General features: G+C 40.5%; 1 protein-coding gene across 1 annotated transcript in view; it reads left to right on the forward strand.

Moving 5' to 3' along the window:
- vps13d (vacuolar protein sorting 13 homolog D) overlaps positions 1-20,822 on the forward strand; it is a 178,709-nt gene that overhangs the window by 70,041 nt on the left and 87,846 nt on the right. The window contains 14 exon segments of the mRNA XM_055658999.1: positions 519-659; positions 1,067-1,183; positions 7,178-7,195; positions 9,850-9,955; positions 10,827-10,979; positions 11,227-11,362; positions 12,417-12,464; positions 14,398-14,548; positions 15,550-15,760; positions 16,800-17,047; positions 18,129-18,320; positions 18,436-18,562; positions 19,596-19,738; positions 20,248-20,378. Of these exon segments, the coding sequence (XP_055514974.1) occupies positions 519-659; positions 1,067-1,183; positions 7,178-7,195; positions 9,850-9,955; positions 10,827-10,979; positions 11,227-11,362; positions 12,417-12,464; positions 14,398-14,548; positions 15,550-15,760; positions 16,800-17,047; positions 18,129-18,320; positions 18,436-18,562; positions 19,596-19,738; positions 20,248-20,378 (1,922 nt within the window).

The raw sequence follows: 20,822 nt of genomic DNA on the forward strand, positions 1-20,822 counted from the left end.
TAACTTGCAGCAGCACAGCAGATATATAAACGTAGTATTATCAGCAACTGCATCGAGTTGCATGTTGCATAAAGTACATCGTACTCTATACAACATGCAACTGTTGTAAACAAGCTGCCTTGGCAGGGGTTACATTTCCAGACTAGTATTTAGTACTTTGACACCTTACATTTGATCCAGAGACATGAATTGGAATTGGTGAATTTAAATTCAAGTAATTCAGTTATGATCTCAATGAGCATACAGGGTGATCATAAAAGAAGAAAAAAATCTGGCTCGTTGATGTCCTCTGTGAATGAAATTATCCAATCTTACTTGCCCCCTGACATGAATTACTAATCCCCAATCCAATTTAATTACAGTCTGTTGACAAGGTAACAAGCAAGAATGTGATGGTGCCAAGCTCTTATCTGTTCAGTATCAAATCCTTCACAAACTTTAGATCAATTGCTTTGGTGTAGTTTGTATGCTTTTCATAATTTTGGATGCCTTGAATCTCCCCTATATTTTTACACTAGGGTGGGAGCCTTTTGCAGAACCTTGGACAACGTTCCTGAGTTGGCAGCAGCAAGCAGCTAGCCGTCTTCACCCACCTCGACTTAAATTGGATCTCCAAGCAAAACAGCGGCTTGACATCAACATTACATCTGTCCTGATGGGTAAGGAATCTTCAGTAGTAACAGGTCGGCAGAGCTTAGTGCAGGCATTGTGTTAGCTGTTAACTTGAGGATTACCTGTTGGTCTGTGAAAATTACTGGAGATTTATGCTGGCTGGAACTTTGTAACCAATGCCAACCATTAGTTTATACGAGAGATGTACAGAAATGTTATTGTGAATGGATGTACAGCAGTGAAATGTGAAATCTGCTTCTTTACATCTCTATTACACTTATACATTTCAGTTGGTATCCTTGCTGTCTCATATTCTCTTTAGTGGCTGGTTTGAAGGAGGAAGAATTCTGAATAAAGTGTCTCTCCACAGATGTTAAATGTTCATTATTCCAAAAGTATAATTTCCAACCCATCCCAATCCCTTTCATTTTACTGTTCTATTTGTTTTTTATAGAGCAGTGCAAAAGAACAAAAGCCTCTTGGATTGCTGACTACTGTAAGGAAGAAAGTGAGAGTTCAGAAACATCTCAGTGGAGGACTGGAATGTATGTCGATCCATTACTCGGACAAAGTAAGTACTTAATATAAAAAAGTGTAGGACACTTTCTTCCATTGTTAAAGGTAATAAAAGTCTATCAGAAAATTGAATTTAGCAGTCTTGCTTAAATTATCGGCTCTGAAAGTGCACCTAAAAGTAGAACAAGTCCTTTGGCCCACCATGTCCCTGCCGAACATGATGCCAAGTCATCATGTCAAGGGTCCCAACCTATCCATGTTCACCTATCCATGATCACCAGAGATGCTGCTTGACCTGCTGTGTTACTCTAGCACTTTGTGTCCTTTGGTGTAAACCAGCATCTGCAGTTCCTTATTTCTACATAATGCCATGTCATCTTGACAAAGTGACCATGGGCTCATGATTGAAGGTTGCAAGCTCCCAGTTGAAGATATAACATGTATTGAATGGTTAAAGCAGCAAATGCAACAGGCTGTTCTCATGGACAAAAGCTCACTAGATGGAAATGTGGGTCAGAAACATCTACATCCCAATGATCAACTGATGTTTCAATCAACTCCAAAGAGCGGTGGGAATTATCCATACTGCGTGATAACTAGATTTTGTTAAATATAGTTTCAAATTATTAAATTTCTAAAATTTGTTAACAATGTCAAGAGTTCGAAATCTGTTATTAATTATTAGTTATTTTAAAAACAAAGTCTTGGGAGTTTTTCATTTCTGAGTCACCATGAATGCTGCCTCTTTCTGCTATTTGTACTCAATATGTCAACATCAGACCCCTGCAACAGCAGGAAAGTTTCCAATATGAACTGGAGCAGTTTAAGAAAGGACTATCGAAGAGACCGTTTTGTGTCTTTGGGCATGGGCCAAAGCTGGGCAAATGGGACCAGCTTGGAAGGGGCACCTTGGTCGGCATGGACAAGTTGGGCCAAAGAGCCTGTTTCCATGCTGTATGACTCTATAAATTAAAAGCTAATGAAGCCATTTTGTATAAAATGTGTATTGTACCCCTTCATGACACACTGATCAACCTGAGGAGCACCTTCAGCAACAGACTGGTCCCACCAAGGTGAACGCCACAGGTGACCCTATTTCCCTGTGGTTATCAAACTGTACAACTCCTCACACTTCTGTCGTAGGGTAGACTGACCCTTATGCACATCCCTCATCCTGGTTGTTTCCATGAGAATTTAATTTCATGTTAATGCAATATTGTACATGTGCTGTGCAATAACTGGTCACTTAAATCTCATTATTATTATTATAATGCACATGGCACTCCCAATGCCTTGTAACTGTATCTTTTGACTGGTGGCAGACCAATTACCCTCTGGGATAAATAAAGTGGTGGTATCGTATCGTATTAAATCCCAGATGTGCCCTTTTGGAGTGGAGTTTTCTGATAGGAAATGCGTTACAGAGGTTGTAACAGAACCTCTCCTCAGTTACACAAACTTCAAGTATGTTACCAAATCTTTTTAATTTCACGTGAGAAATTGTTTAAGAAGGAACAGCAGATGCTGGAAAATCGAAGGTAGACAAAAGTGCTGGAGAAACTCAGCGGGTGCAGCAGCATTTATGGGGCGAAGGAAATAGGCAACGTTTCGGGCCGAAACCCTTGGGTTTCGGCCCGAAACGTTACCTATTTCCTATAGTGGTGATTGTTCAACTCTTTGCATGGAGCGAAGAAAACGTTGCCTATCTCCTTCGCTCCATAGACGCTGCTGCACCCGCTGAGTTTCTCCAGCACTTTTGTCTACTCACATGAGAAATTATTCATTTTATTAATACTAAGCTATTAGGATAAATTATTCTCCAATGACATGTCCCACTGCTAAGCTAAGGAACATTACCAAGTGTCATTATTCATCCCTATAAATCTTCCTCAAATAAAAGGTGCATGATGCCCCTTCTTAAGCTGTGCAGGTTATGCAGTAAAAAGCCTGTTGATTCACCTATTAAACTACAATTAATTAACTTTGACTTTTCGAAACATTTCACTGATGAGCTTCTGGCGAACAGTTACATTTGTGCCACTTTGCAAAGTTCTACAAAGCACTTTTTCTAATGAGGAAAATAATAACTTATTTTGTTGTTACTCTATATATTCCCATCCTGTGCGATAGTTTCCCAGATGGCCTCTCAGGCTACTTTAATATTATGCTGTCCAAACTGAGAGTCATGTGCTGGTCAGTCCCTATAGTTTTCATCACCATTTTGGCCTGCCTGGTGGTCCATATGAATGAAATATTTACTTTAAAATATGTTATTATCTCCATTTAAAAGACAAACATATTAAACAAGGTTTCCCTTCTTCTGTCAGTAATATAAAGATGATTTAGAATGCTTCAGCATGCAATACTGAAGTAGTCGTTAAGCAAAACTGTTCATTCTTTAATACAAAGCAGATGCAGTTCAACATGGTTTGTAAAATGCCAATGAGTTTTAGGGAGTTTTTATTACTTTGAACGTGTCGAATGAGTGCTTTGATTATTGCTAAATCCAGGTTGACATCGGGAAGTAAAATCTGCATTCGTGACAAGCAATATGCAAATACAATCATTTTTGTACTAGTTAAATGACTGATGAGACCCAAACTTAAGAAGAAGTAAATTAAAATTACTGCCTAAAAATCACCAATAGACACTTAATAATAGTATACCCTCATTATTATGGATTTTGGTTACAGTGGACGGAGCGTGCCCACAGTAATCGGACACCACGCTCTCTTTAAGTACACGGGCTGCTAGTTACATTGCGGGGGCCCATTCAAATTGACAAGCAATTGCTTCGATTGACACTAATGCAATGAGACGCTATAAACAATGCAACAAACTGCCTTTAGTATTAGCTGTTAAAAAGCACGTGGTATATGTAATTAACTCATTACCTCCCTTACTCGGTTATAGCAGACAATCAGCAATAATGGACATCATACCCCTCTCACTACCCCATGGTCCTTTCATAATGAGGGTTATCTGTATAGACTTTGTATAACATTTAAAATGCAGCATTATTTTATACCTATCATCATTGTACCCATATTTATTGGTCATTACATTTCTCAATCTAAGGAGGAATAACCTTCACGGTTTACTTTCTAACTCAACCTTTCTTTCTCTCTCTCTCCCTCTCTCTCTCTCTCTCTGTCAGACAGCCCTCTTGCCTACCTTAGAACTAGAAGCACTGCCAGCCTGACCAACCTAGAGCGGCAGATATATGCCAGAGGTACTGCACCTGACAGTGGGAAGAAGTGAAAAAAATATATTTTTAACAGATAAGATATAGTGTAACATACCAACAAAAAGCATTTGACTGTTGTCTTATATTTTCTTATCTATACCGTTTCAGTTTATTAGTCAGACTTAGGGGTACATTGTCCATTGTCGTGCCAATGTATTTTTGTACATTTCACTCTCAGTCAGTGTTTAGTAGTTTACTTCAAGTATTTTGTGCCCAAGTAATGATGTTAATTCTCTGCCTCAGAGGGCGATGGAGGCCAGTTCTCTGGTTGCTTTCAAGAGAGAGCTAGATAGGGCTCTTAAAAATAGTGGAGTCGGGGGATATGGGGAGAAGGCAGGAACGGGGTACTGATTGGGGATGATCAGCCATGATCACATTGAATGGCGGTGCTAGCTAGAAGGGCCGAATGGCCTACTCCTGCACCTATTGTCTATTGTCTATTAATTTCCCAGACCCCTCCGCTCCTGCTAGTCAGACATGTGGGAGGGGTCAAAAACAAAGGGTGCAAAGCAAGCCACTGATTAAGGTCTCCCAAGTGCCAGCCAGAAGTAAAATGTGAAGTGTAAACTTTATTTATCTTCGAACCAAGAGTCTTTCTGTCTCAGCTGAAACTTTACTCCAATTCAGAAAGTTTATCCCATTGTGTGAGCTGCTTTGAAGGTCACTTATTCCTTTGCGCACATTACATGGTTATGTACCAATCCAGTTTTCCAACCTACCGATGTAGCCTCCTCAAAAAGGCGACCTGTTTTCAGAGTAGCTACGTCCTGTCCACAGTGCCTATCCTGAGTGAGCCATTTCAATGACCTTGTCTCAACAATTGTCTCCTTTTTAGACTGGCTGTCTCCCCTCTCCACTGTCTTTTCTGATGCAAGGTTTTGACCCAAAATGATGGCAATCCTATTTCCCCCTCCCCCCCCCCCCCCCCCCCCCCCTGCCACTCGAGATGTTCTCCAGCAGATTTATTGCTCTAGATTCCAGTACACTCTTATATCTCCAGATGATGCACATCCTCTAGAACATTTGGACCTCTCTTGACTTGTACAAGAATGTACAGAGGCTGCCTTGTATTGTATGTGATGATAGAGACTGTTTTAGCCAACTGGAAAAAGAGCAGTCCAACTTGCTGTCAGTGTTTTATTTCAGTTACTTCACAGATGGCATGCTACATAAAAAGATGCTGGCTCTATTTTTCCTTTGCCATGTAACTCTGAATACATAGAATCATAAGAGATTTACAACAGAGCAGGTTGCCATTTGACTTGTGCCAATCAGAACAGTGCCCAATGTCCCACACTTGATTGGTAGCCTTGCAGATTACAGCACTTCTGGTGCACACATATGCACTTTTTGGCTGAGGTGAGGATTTCTGCCATTATGCCCCTTTCTGACATTGAGTTCCCAACCTCTAACATATCCGAGTGGAAAAAAAATCCTCTCTTTCTTTCTTATCTTTCTGTAAATGACTTTAAATGCAATACAGCACAGGGACTGGCCCTTTGGCCCACAATTTCTGTGCCGGCCATGATTCCTTGTTTATTGTTTAAGAAGGAACTGCTGATGCTGGAAAATCGAAGGTAGACAAAAATGCTGGAGAAACTCAGCGGGTGCAGCAGCATCTATGGAGCGAAGGAAATAGGCAACGTTTCAGCCCGAAACGTTGCCTATTTCCTTCGCTCCATAGATGCTGCTGCACCCGCTGAGTTTCTCCAGCATTTTTGTCTACATTCCTTGTTTATTGCCGTTTAAGCTATCCAGGGCCCATTTATTTTTATACAACAAAATTAATCTCCAATCAACCTCCCCTGTTCCAAAGTCAACCGTTCTACCCTAATCTTTCTTCTCAGCTAAAACATGTAATCCTGGCAACATGCTCATAAATGTCCTCTGCACCATCTCCAGTGTAATATTTGATGATCGGAACTCTACACATTTCTAAAGCTATGGTCATAGTATAGTCCCTGGTGGACTCTTCGGGAGTAATCACCACAGGGTACAAGGTACAAGGAAGAGTTGTGTATAGTTCTAGCATAGACCTCCCTGGTCCTTTTATCTATTGCTGGGCTAATAAAGAAAACATCTCCTACGAGGGTTTACACTGCCCCTCAGGATTGATTGCAGTCATTTGCTCACCACTTGTTGGACAAACTGGTCTGTAATTATTTGTTATCTCTTCATTGTTTTTTTTTTAAGCAAACTCACAACCAATACCAACACCGTTCCTGCAGCAAGGGATGATCAACAAATGATTATCAGAACCCTGTGCAATTTCTGAAGAGAGAGTTTGACCTGAAACATCACCCATATTTTCTCTCCAGAGATGCTGCCTGTCCCACTGAGTTACTCCATCGCTATCCAGTTTAAACCAGCATCTGCAGTTTCTTCCAACACCCTGCAATGTCCTTCCTTGCTTTTTTTAAACTGAGGCGAATGTATTTTTTCTGAATCTGGTGATGAATCCACTTACAAAGATGTACATAAAACCTTTCAGATTTTCTTTGATTTTCACTTAAAACTAGTTTGCGAAACATTGCGAATAAGCATTCCAGGATCAAGTATCAATATTTAATATAATCAGTGGTCCCCGTCATGATGTACCCAATTGCAATTTGTCTCAAACGTGAGGTTTGCTTTTTAGCAACTCTGAGTTTCACTGAGCAGATCAGGACTATAGGACAGGAAACAATTTCAAGAGCTATTTAGTGTACTGTACATGAGCATCAAATAGATACGTTGCTTTTCTGTTCATTGTTCTTTATGGTGCAAAATGATTCTTTCTCTTTTCATCTTGTGCTTCTTCAGGACCAAGCCCATTCTTAGGTAATTATCCAATTGTTTTGTTCATAGGTTGAAATCTATGGTTGTTTTCACGTCAGTGTATGTAGTTGTGAAGAAGAGTCTTATCCTGAAACGTCACCCATTCCTTTTCTCCAGAGATGCTGCCTGACCCGCTGAGTTAGTCCATCACTTTGTGTCTATCTGAGTTACTCCAGCATTTTGTGTCTATTACAAATAGCCACATTCTGATTTTTGTTTAAAATATGAACTATATATGTTCTTTATTACTGTAAACATTGAAATTGTATATTGTTATCAGTTATGACAAGGGGGCCATGATTGTTGAAAGCAAAAGGCACCTTTCATCAAGTGATTTTTCGGGTGAAAGGAATAACTGCTGTGCATCAGTACTCATTCCAGCAGAGTGTGTGAGCTCAGAGCTGGGTCTGGAAAAGTCTTTACAGAAATCACACGTTTGCAAGTTAGTAACGCCAAGCTTGCCAGCTGAGTGTAGTAGAAGCCAAGATGTGCACACCATGTTTATAAACACACACAAACATAGCTATATGGTTTGTAGCATGCTCGTAAAGTTTGATATTCCTTCCACACCAGTGCAATGTCTGCATTTTTTTTGCCAAATAGTTTAACTGCACTATGAAGCCAGCTCCTTGCTATTCCCACTACAGCCCTGCATTGGTTAGGCTGGATTAAGGGACACAATTTCAAGTGTTTAATTTTATCATTAAAAGTCACCACCTTCATTTGGTTACAGAAATGTAATCCCATGCTAATGATCCTCATGTTGGTGGTTATAAATATATCTCAATTCTCACCATAGATTCTCATCTCAAAGAATCCTGATAAATATTTGATTAACATTAGTTCATTAAATTAATTTTGTCTAATATTTTTACAATCCCATTAATTTTAAATAATGTATATGTTTATTAGAATACTTTACAAAATAACTTGATCTAAAAAATACCCAGCAAGACAACATACAGGCAAGGGGTGACAAATGGATAGTAACAACAGTGCCATTCAAGTTCCAAATAATTACAATTTCCAACCTTCCTCAATATTCAATGATATTGTTGTTTGTTTTTAACGCAGTTATAAATGATCCTGCACTTACAGACAATAGCCTGGGAATCACCATTGTCTGGAAACTCATCTGGACCAGTCATTTCAATGCTGTGGCCACAAGCATAGGTCAGAGTCTGGCTATCCACTGGCGGGTTACTCATCTGACAGCTCAAAGCCTTCCCACAATCTCTAAGGACAAGTGAGGAGCATGATGGAATACACTGTGCTGGTCTGGATGTGTGCAGCTCCTTCAACTCTCAAGAAGCTCACACAATTCACCTTGAAACTGTCTACCGGATTAGTCCCCAGTCTCCCTCCACCCAAAAGCCATTCATCACCCTAAATATTCTTTCCCACCACCTGCAGCGCACAATGGTGGTAGTGTGTACTATTTGCAAAAACGCATCGAGTTTACTCAACAAGTTCACTAAGCACCCCGCAAATGCACAACCCATATTGCCAAGTAGGGCTGGAGCAGCAAGCTTATGGAAATATCGCAACTTAGAAGATCCCCTGCACATACTGATGCGGAAATATATTCATCATTACTGGGGTCTAAACTCTGGAAGGCCCACTCAACAACACAGTTGGAGTGTTGGTTGATTGATTGATTGAAAGATAGAGCATGGAAATCGGCACACCGAGTCCATGCCGACCATTGATCCTCCGCACACACTGGTTCTACATTACCTCCTTTCACCTCCACAGCACACAGGCAATTTACAGAGGCCAAGGAACCTGCCAATCCTTATGTTCACGTGAATGATTGCAGCAACGTGGCTCACAACACTAAATTACCCCGGGTAATTAGGGATGGCCAATGTATGCTGGCCTTGCCAGCGATGTTCAATCCTGAAAACTGAATGTGTCTCTTATTAATAAGAAAAAGTGCCACCTGAAAGATGTGATTCAGCAATAACGTCGGAGTTTATGTTTAACTTGACCCTCCAAAAGAAAAATGATGAACTGGTGAAACCTCAGCAGGATGATTTGCATCCTGAGTCACGCACAGTCACATTCTAACATGTTCCTTAATAGCATCTGCCTGCAGGGCTCCCAGCTGCCAAACTACCATTTTCATGGGTGCTGAAGGTTCAGTTTATTGTCACGTGTACTGAGATACATTGAAAGGTTTTTGTTGCGTGCTAGCTAGTCAGCGGAAAGACTATACACAATTACAATTCAGGCATCCACAGTGTACAGATACATGATAAAGGGAATAACGTTTAGTGCAAGATAAAGTCCAGTAACGTCCAATTAAAGCTAGTCTGAGGGTCTCCAATGAGGTAGATAGTAGCTCAGGATCGCTCTCCAGTTGTTGGTAGGATGGTTCAGTTGCCTGATAACAGCTGGGAAACAACTGTCCCTGAATCTGGAGGTGTGCTTTGTCACACTTCTGTAGCTCTTGCCTGATGGGAGAGGGGAGAAGAGGGAGTGGCCGGGGTGGGACTCGTCCTTGATTATGCTGCTGGCCTTGCCAAGGCAGCGTGAAGCGTAGATGAGGCCAGTGGAATGGAGGTTGGTTTGTGTGACTATCTGGGGCAAATAAGGTTTACGGTGATCAACTCCCTATCAACGGTGGCTTTTAATTTGTTTGTTTCCTTTTGCAGCAGAGGAGAAGATACTGAAGCGGCGGCAACCTTTTGTGCCGTACGCTCTGAGGAACCACACGGGATGTACCTTGTGGTTCGCCACGCTCACCACCACTCCAACAAGGTGTGCAATCTGCTCTTTGTGGCATCTTATATTCTAATAATATCTGGATGTTCCATTACAAATATTAGGTTTTATCCTTCAGCTTGGCCATTGGTAAAGATGCATTCATATAAATAACTAAATCCATTCACCGATTGCTTATGCTGGAAACCGATACCAGGTGGTGAATCTGTGGAATTCATTGCCACAGGTGCCTGTGGAGGTCAAGTCATTGGATATTTTTAAGGCAGAGATAGATAGATTCTTCATTAGTATGGGTGTGGAGTATTATAATAATAATAATAATAATAACTTTATTTGTTAAGCACCTTAAAAAACAACCAAAGCTGACCAAAGTGCTGTACAGAAAAAAAAAATAAGCAAGACATCATAAAACAGGCAGAACAACAGAACATACAGCTAACACGATGCACATAAACTACATACGAAAAATTCAACAATAAATTAAAAGACATAAAACATGAGTATGAACCACGCAGCAAAATCAAGCAAATAAAGTAAATAAATAAGTCGATACCTTACTGGTCTACAAAGGGGAGAAGGCAGGAGAATGGGGTTAGGAGGGAGAGATAGATCAGCCATGATTGAACGGCGGAGTAGATTTGATGGGCCGAATAACCTAATTCTACTCCTTTCACATATGAACTTATGAATAGATATATCACCATGCTAAATGTCATTGATCAGCAGTTGACTTGCTTGGCATTTCATCCAGCTGTCCCTTATTCCTCCAATTACGTTTATTTGATAACTTTAGAATTGAAAGTACTTACTTCAATGTGAATTGTCATTGGATTGTACTGATGCTGTGACTGTAAATGAGAGTTGTTTGATGCACCCTCAGTGAAGTAGATGTTGTTTTTTATTGTAGAGTGGTCCTGTCTCACAGCGAAAGGCCAGGCTACATGCATGAAGCAACTGTGGCTGACCTTGATGACCAGCACAATGTCAGTCAGTGGCGTGAGGTGCTCCCTGGAGAAGAAGTTCCTTTCGAGTTTGAAGCCAGGGAAAAACTAAGGCACAGGTGGGTGAAACAAGATTCCTTCTACAATCTTATCACTATTGTAACTGTATTTGTGCTGCGTTGGATGTGCTGTGTAAAATTGTGTAGTCATAACTGTAATGTAATGTAAACTGTGCAATGTAATTGAATGTAATTAATAGACAATAGGTGCAGGAGTAGGCCATTCGGCCCCTTGAGCCAGCACCGCCATTCACTGTGACCATGGCTGATATAGTAACATTACTACAATTTGCATTTGTACCAACAGACATACCCATGAGTTGAAGATTCATCAGCTTTTGGTCCGTGTGAATGGGTGGGAACAAGTGAGCCCAGTGTCTGTGGATAAAGTCGGGATCTTCTTCCGCTGTGCAGCACCCGATCGCAACAACCAGTCATCCATGGTAACTGTGATTAACTGCTCGCACATCTTTTGTCAAAACTTATACCATTCAAAGACTCTGTATTTTTAGCAGTAATTTGATAACATGAGATTCTGAAGAATCAACTGCTCAGAATTATTTGGCAAATAATAAGTTTTTTTAAATAGCATATAAGGCGATATAATCCAGAACCTTACGATTAAAAAAAAAAAAAAAAAAAAGACTAGAGAGGTTTACTGAACTTGAGTCAACACTCAGGTTACAGTAGAAGGGCCACATATATATTTTAGGTTGCCGTCTTACAAAAAGAAACAGAAAAACTCAAAAGCTGTGAAAACCATTTACGTAGTTTGATAAAATGACACTGATTGGGATAAAATGAACAGGTTGAATCTTATGAAACGAGGCAGCTGAGGAGTAATGTATTCAAATTGTTTAATTTATGGAAGGTTTTGATAGTGTAGCCTTAGGCGTAATCTCCATTTGTCCACAAGGTCCACAAAGGCGCAATATAACTGCCATGAAAACATATAACGACATTTTCCAGGAAATTGGGCAGTTGTTTCAAATTGTACAGATAAATTGAAGGGAAATTCCTACAATCCTTTGAGAAGGGAATTCTGGATTTGCTGAAAGATTTCGATGAGGTGGCATGGATAATTGAGCAGAGTAGAGATGAACTGTTTGGGCCCAGTTGACTTTGTCAAAGATACAGGAGAGAGGAAGAAAACAACTGTGGTTTTTCCATCTGAAAAGTAAAATTCCCTGATGATAATTCACGAACACAATCGAGAGGTAATATATACCTATCTGCCTCATTGTTTATTAATATGATCAGATCACAAGCTCTTGGATGTGAGTGAAATATAAAATATGAAAGAGCTCATTCTGATCCCAATAGTTTCTTGCCAGATAGTTCACATTAAACCTTCCATCTCAATCGTTCATTGTCAGCCGCTATATGCAAAAGTATTTTATGAAAGCTACGCTATTTCAGATGCTGATGCACAACAAGTCATAAGACTTAACACATGTTGCTTTTGTAATGTGTATGTCTGCTTTCTTTGTGCCGCAGGTTGGAAGTCCCATTAGCAAGACCAATATAATACATCCACATGTTTATGTAAGCATTCTTTTACTCTCTGATTACAACTTTCATAAAAATGTAATGTTACTTTTTCAAATTATTTTATGATATAATTTTGTACTGAATTCTTTTTTAAATGTCATTTTTTCCAAATCTCCAGGTATTTGATTTTTTTTTAATTTGTATTGCAGGAATGTCTCAGTTGTCACTATGCTGTTTATGATTATGATGTATAGTTTCCATCATTTATATTTCTATTCCTTTGTATTTCTTCTTCCTTCTTATGAGAGTTCCCCCTCATTCTGACATATTATTTCTTGAATCGGGTTTGTGTGATCCCCAGAACACACATCACAAGAATTTAAACAGTCTAGACTGAGCATTGGATGGGCTCTCAATACATAAGCATTGTGTCATTAGGAATATATATTTTAAATTAAGATTGTTTCCTCTTGTGTATATTTTTGAACTCCAGTTTCTGTAGAACAATTAAGAGAGAATCGGGGAGTTTTCCTGATGTCTTGGCAATATTTTGACTTCCACCAGCATCTTTTTGTCACTATGAGACAGCACGGTTTTCACATTATCTTCTATATTTATCTACATTCAGAACAATAAAGCATTTTTCTAAATCATGCCAACATAGAAACATAGGTGCAGGAGTAGGCCATTCGGCCCTTCGAGCCTGCACCGCCATTCAATATGATCATGGCTGATCATACAACTCCGTATCCTGTACCTGCCTTCTCTCCATACCCCCTGATAATTTTAGCCACAAAGGCCACATCTAACTCTCTCTTAAATATAGCTAATGAACTGGCCTCAACTACCTTCTGTGGAGAGAATTCCAGATTCACCACTCTCTGTGTGAAAAATGTTTTCCTCATCTGGGTCCTAAAAGATTTCCCCCTTATCCTGATTAGTAATTAAAACATGATTAGTAATTAAAACAATTCCATGTGTATGTTTAGTCAGGCCATGAATCTAACATTATCAAATATATATCTGAATATGCAGTGCTAGGCTCAGGAGATAATCAAAACCCTTCGTGAGCAATCAGTGCTGGGTCTGCTTGAATATTTTAAAATATTGTACCAATTCATTTACTGAGTTAATAGAGATTTTAACGATAAGTGCCCTATTGGAATATAATATAAAAAGGAACAGCAGATGCTGTTTTCTACCAAAGATAGACACAAAATGCTGGATTAACTCAGCGGGTCCACATCTGGAGAGAATACATAGGTGATATTTTGGCTCGGACCTTTCTTCAGACTATTGGAACTAGATTAAGAGTTTGTAGACAAAAAATGCTGGAGTAATTCAGCGGGTGAGGCAGCATCTCCGGAGAGAAGGAATTAGGCATCGCCCAGAGATGCTGCCTCACCCGCTGAGTTACTCCAGCATATTTTGTCTACCTTCGATTTAAACCACCATCTGTAGTTCTTACACATAGATTAAGAATTTAATATCCAGAATATAGACTTTTACACTCATCTTTATTATCATTGTTGTTTTATTTATGTTTATGCATATTGCTTACTGTGAGCTTCATGTGAACAAGGTGTAAATGTTAAACTAATCTGTATAGGCCCTGTCCCACTTGGCGATTTTTTCGGCAACTGCCGGCGTCATTGACTGACGTACCAGGGTCGCCGAAAGATTTTGAACATTTCAAAATCCAGCGACAACAAAAAAAATGTTGCGACATTTGGGGAAACACCGGACGTCAATACGTCATCACGCCGCGACTTTTTTGGACGACCTGATACATCAGTCAATGATGCCGGCAGTCGGCGAAAAAATCGGCAAGTGGGACAGGCCCTTGCCTCGTTTTTTGTACTTATGGGAGTACAGCAGATAAACTTGTATATTTTACCGTTGCACAGATAGCTTTGATCGTTTATTAATAATGTGTTACACATGGTCCTTTATAAATAAAGTATTTCACTCCTCTCTCACCTTGCAGTTCTCGGCTCTTCCCCCTGTCCGGGTTGTATTCTCTGTGACTCTTGAGGGAAGCGCAAGGAAAGTGATAACAGTCCGCTCAGCACTGATTGTGAAAAACAAACTGGAGGTACCCATGGAACTGAGATTGGATAGTCCATCTGCTCCAGACAGTAAGTTATTAATCCATGCGGCATTAAGTTGAGATCCATTAAGTTGGATAGTCCATCTGCCCTTCAACAGTACTTCTTCTACTTATCGAGTCCACACACAAGATTAGAAGTTGTTCAGCCAGAGCTGAACACACGTCTCGGCATCTGCATACAATGGTGTCTGTCTTGTTGCTTCTTGTGCGTGGTGGTGGAAAGATTGGTGGAAACAGGGCTGTGATTGAAGTGAGCGCTCTTTCCTTCACCCCCAACAGAAATAATGCAATTTCTACCAAGGATGATTACATCTACCAAGCCTATGCATCCGCTTTTGCTACAACCTTGTGTGCTTTCCACATTCAAAAGATATTTGTGCAGAATTTAAAAACAGAGGGTTGGAAATCTGCAGAAGTTTACCCTCCCTTGCAGTAGTCCAATGGAGGTGTTTAACCATGAAATCACCACCTTTTAGCAGTGTGGAAATTCAGGTTGTCAGCCTTTGTGCAGGATTCCTGAGCCTCTGCACAATTACAGCGAATGCTGAACTGCAGTAATAGACCAGTAGCTCAACGTGTGGGGCCAAAGCAAAGCACCAGCAGGTGAACAGAATATTGCCCGATGCAACCAAGTTTGTCAATAAAATGGAGACACAAGAGACTGCAGATGCTGGGATCTGGAGCAAAGCGAAACAAGCAGCTGGAGGAACTCAGCGGGTCAGGCAGCAATTAGAGGCAATCAGATAGTCAATGTTGGAAGGTTGTTGAGCTAGTCGGCCCATAATTGGAGCCTAGAATACACTGCTGACTCTCACAAATTTTAAGGAGAGCACTTTAAAGTGCCAGGGCATAGAAGGCACACGTCATATGTTTGTAAATGAGATTCATGTAGATGAGTAATTGATGACATGGACATGGGGGGCCCAAGGGCCAGTGTCCTGTGTGACTCTGACTTTACAAAGATGGTTTACTTTTTGATTTCTTTCAAATCTATGCCAATTGCCAATTAAACCAATGTAATAATTTCAGAACCAGTGGTGCTGCCAGCTGTGCTGCCCGGTGACTCATTGGCAATCCCTTTACACCTGACGTCCTGGCGTCTACAAGCAAGACCAAATGGATTTGGTTTGTTTTTCTGTAAAACGCCAATCCACTGGACCAGTGTAGCAAAAGTAGGAGAAGTGAACAGCAGCAAGCGAGAGTGCCATTCGTCAGACTGTGATGACAATAGCTCCTTCAGGTAAGCAGTGTGCTCTTTTATCTGCTGCATTTATCACTGGGAATCATAGTGGATATTTGGATATTTGTGCCAGCTGTTATCGGACAACTAGAGAGCAGTCCTGAACAACTATCTACCTCATTTGGGGACCCTCAGGTGATCTTTGATCGGACTTTATCTTGCACTAAACGTTATTCGCTTATCATGTATCTGTACACTGAGTGGCTCTATTGTAATCATGTATTGGCCTTCCGCTGACTGGTTAGCACGCTACAAAAGCTTTTCAATCAATCAATCAATCAGATTTATTCATCACATACACAATCAAGTCCAGTGAAATTAACTTGCCAGTAGCGGTACAATCAAAAAGAACACACAATACACAATAAAATTTAACACACACACACCCACAGCATTCTTCACTGTGGTGGAGGGCACAACGTACAGTCAGTCCTCCTGCATTGTTCACCCATGGTCGGGGCCATGAACCTCAGTCGCCGCTGTGGGCGGCCAGATGTACAGGCCCTCTCTTCTGGAAGCTAAGTCCCGAATCGGTGCTCCCCTACCGGAGACTGCGGCTTCAGGAATTTGTAGCCCGCAGGCCGGCGGTCGGAGCTCTTCTCCAGGGATCCCCGGTGAGGGATCCCGCTCCGGATGTTAAGTCCACTGCGCCCACGGCTAGAAGCTCCGCAGACCACGGCCTCAAGATGTTTCACTGTATCTCAGTACACGTGACAATAAAGTATTATTTATACATGCAGTCTTCAATTATATTTATGACATGCAGTCTTCAATTGTTTTATCTAATCAGATTAATGACATTCATTCACTTGCTTTTTCTGCAATTATGAAAATTTGCTCTCAGCTTCCAGGCACTTAAATCAAATCTTAAAGACATTTGTCGAATTCAAAAAATATACGTATTTCAGTTTGCAGCTGCAAATTAATAAAGGTGAAATAATAAACCTTTCTGTTTATTATTGTGAATTTTCCAGATCACTGGTATTGGGAGTATATGAATGTAAATGTGATACTGTGACTTTGTTGTCATTTCATCCAGGTACTGTGTGGCAGTTAAGAAAGAGAACTACCCTGATTACCTGCCCTTAAATTTAATGTCTGGCAATGCAATGCAGGTTTACCGACAACCAGGGCACACCATCTACTTGTTGCCCACCCTTGTTCTGACAAACCTCCTCCCCTGTGAGCTGTCCTACTATGTCAAAGGCACCCCCATCAGTGGCTCATTAAAGCGAGGGAAAGATGCTGTACTGCACACAGCTGACACGTCTCACAACATCGAGCTGGGTAAGACACTGACCAGTTGTTTCATCTGTTTCAATGCAGGCAACATCTCCAAATTGCAAAAGAGTAAAATAGACAACACTTGATATTCTGCCCAAGCATGTTTTGGAAACTTTGTAAGATAAGATGTTTAAATGTACTATTCATGTGTGTTTGGAAACACACATATATGTTCTCTCGCCTACTCTATTAGAAGCACGAGTCTGTTTAAAGGTAGAAACTTGCAACTGAAGTGTCTTCAATGCAGAAGGTACACAAAAATGCTGGAGAAACTCAGCGGGTGCAGCAGCATCCATGGAGCGAAGGAAATAGGCAACGTTTCGGGCCGAAACCCTTCTTCAGACAGAATTTGCCTTGCCTTTCTCTTGCACATGCTGTTAAATCCTTTTGTATTTATGCTTCACTTTAAAAATATAGTTGTCTGTAGGTTAAATGAAAGGATGTGGAGGCTTTGATGTTGCAAAAGATCTATCAGGATGCTTTTTTCTGTAAATTTGTCTAAAGCATCGGGGACTTGACAGAAGTAAATAAAATATTGAGAGGCATATATAGGGTGGATAGTCAGAACCTTTTCCAGGTGGAAATGTCAAAGACTAGAGGGCATGGCATTATTGTGAGTGGGTGGGGAGGAATATAAAGGAGATGTGCAGAGAGTGGTAGGTTATTGAAATGCGCTACCAAGGCTGGTGGTGGGAGGAGATACACAGGCAGAATGATTCATTTTGCTTCAAGCTCAGCAAAGACATCATGGACTGGATGTCCTGTTCCTGAGCTGCACTTTTGTATGTTCTATCTAAATCAAAACTCATGTGACACTATTCAGTGTGTTTCCAGCATCCTGGTCAATTTTGCTCTGAACGTTTACCACTAAAATTAAAATTAAACACAAATCCCAGAAGTGGTTGCTGTGAGGAATAGTGATACTTGATGTCATAATGCTTCAGTTAATCAAAAACAAAAAAAAATGCTGATGCTGTAAATCTGAAATGAAAACAGCATTTCTGTTCTAACGTCGTACAAGCCACAAAACTGCAAAAATAAACTCTTATTTTTAGAATGCGTTTAAATCTTTTTTTCTTGTCAGGCATAACACTTGAAAACTTCCACATGTGCAAGGAGCTACTGATCCCAGCAGGGACCACTAATTATCAAGTTCACATGCGACTCTATGATACCAATAAGAGCCTGTTGAATCTGAGCATTCGGATTGTGTGCAGAGCTGAAGGTTCCCTCAAGATACTTATTTCTGCCCCTTACTGGCTCCTCAATAAGACGGGTAAGAAAAGGGTTCAAATTCCAGAGTAATAATAAGTGGGCATATTGTAATGCTGCAAGTGATGTGCAGAGATGAACCCTCTGAAGGTTTCTGTTTCATTCCCATCTTGCCACAGGCTTGCCTCTGATTTTTCGGCAGGACAATGCGAAGGCTGATGCAGCAGGACAATTTGAGGAGCACGAGCTGGCACGAAGCCTCAGCCCCCTCCTGTTCAGCTTTGCAGACAAAGAGCAACCCAACATGTGAGTGATGCATGTAACACTACACTCCCAGCTTTATCTTCTATCCTCCATGTGACTATTCTCCAGTTTCAGCTGTTCGTACAGGATACATCCATCCTTTCACCTTTGTTAAGGCCTAGCTTTAATTTTTAAGATGCCAGGAATTCAAAATTCTTACTTAAACATACTTAAATCAATATGAAATGTACATGTCTGCTTAAGTGAACCCTAAATCTAGATCTTAAAACTACCTTATTTTCACTCTTTCACAGTTATGCTGAAATCTACTTGACCTAAAGCGTTAACTGGTTCACTTTCTACAGTTGCTGTCTGACTCATTGATATTCTGTTTTGTCTTCACTACTTAAACTCATTCTCTAGTGAGAGGCCAGTCCTTTACCTTTTCAATTTTTCTTTGCAATTGAACTGATTTGCAGTCAGTTTGTTTCTTAAAGTGACATCCTCAATTCCTTTGTGTGAAAGTTGCCACCTCCTGTATCTCACTCATTTTACCTGCAGATTCCCATCTTTATTTATTTTCCCCACCCTCATCATCATTCACCCATCCTGAAACAATAAACATTTTCTATAATGTAGATTTAATGTAATTATGAAATACCCTTTTGTGGAGCGTTACACTTTCATTATTCTTTTTACTGAACCATTGTAAAGACCTCATGACCTAATGTAAAGACTGTTAATGGTCATTTGATGAAAGGAAAATGTTGACGATTTCTACACATTATTTTAACCATGAGCTTCAAGGATCAACAATTACTTTTTTCCACCAGCTATCTCTATCCTAGGTTCGAAGAAGGGTCTCGATTAGAAATGTCGTCTGTACATCTTCTTCCACAGATGCCTCGTGGTCCCCAGATCCGCCTTCAGTTTGTTTTTTGCACAACATTCCAGCATCGGTCATCTCCTGGGTCCCTGCATCACTTTTAGCTGTGTAACTGTACGGCAGGATAGAACTATTTATCTCAGGAGGGAAATTGATCAAATGTTAACCAAGACACACCAACATTGTTCACATTTCTGATGATCTTTGCAGGTGTACCATGAGGATTGGAAAGGGGATCCACCCAGATGCAGTACCTGGGTGGTGTCAGGAGTTCTCCCCAGATGGAGGCAGCGGTGTCCGAGCCGTGAAAGTGATTCAACATGGGAACAGACCAGGACTTATTTACAGTATTGGTAAGGCTGAATAAAGTTTGTTACTGACTTAATTGAGATATGTTCAGGTGTTGATGAATAGAATGTTGATGTGCAAAAGCACAGCTGTTAACGGGTTTTGTCCAGTGCCAACAGTAATGTTTTTATCCCTCTACTCCTGCTTTAGGTTACTGGGTCTCCAAACATGCTTTTATATTAAAGGACACAAAGTGCTGGAGTAACTCAGCAGGTCCAGCAAACATGGGTAGGTGGAATTTCCGATCAGGGCCTTTCATCAGAAAATATGCTAAAGAATGGTCCTGACCCGAAACCCTACTGAAGAAGGGTCCAAACCCGAAACATCACCTATCCATGTTCTCCAGAGATGCTGCCTGACCCTCTGAGTTACTCCAGCACTGTGAAACGTCACCTATCCATGTTCTCCAGAGATGCTGCCTGACCCGCTGAGTTACTCCAGCACTCTGTGTCCTTTTGCGTAAAACAGCATCTGCAATTTGTTGTTTCTAAATGCTTTTATTTTTCTGTTTCAGGAATTGATATCCGTAAGGGTAGAGGCCGTTACAGAGATACCAACATTGTAACGTTTGCACCCAGATATCTACTGGACAACAAATCCTCTCACAAACTGGCTTTCGCCCAACGGGAGTTTGCCCGAGGCCTGGTAGGCTTGCGCTTTCTGATGCTGTGTAGACAGGACACATTAAATTGTGTTTTAGAAAGGAATGTGTTACTAAAAGCAGCAGAAACTTGGAACTTACTGCAAATATTTTATTTCACATGAGCAAACTTGATGAATTCCTGCCTGTACTGCATTAGGCTTTCTCTTAAAATAGATGAGAAAAGAATTTGATAATGGGTATGGACATTTGCACAAAGGTTTTGCGTCAACAAGTTTGCAAACTGTAGTGATGCAGAATCAGCAACATGAATAAGTTAGGCAGACCCAGGGCAAGCTTGCTGGAACAGTTGATGTAATATGATGAGCTCATTCCATCAGTGTTATACATTGTTAGTAGCTTTTAATTGGTTATCAATTTAGCCCATCAGTGATATTGTAGAACTGCTTTTTATCCTTTCTAAAACGTTTATCTATTGTATGAATATT

The sequence above is a fragment of the Leucoraja erinacea genome, chromosome 30 (genome assembly GCF_028641065.1).
Source record: "Leucoraja erinacea ecotype New England chromosome 30, Leri_hhj_1, whole genome shotgun sequence".
NCBI lineage: Eukaryota > Metazoa > Chordata > Chondrichthyes > Rajiformes > Rajidae > Leucoraja > Leucoraja erinaceus.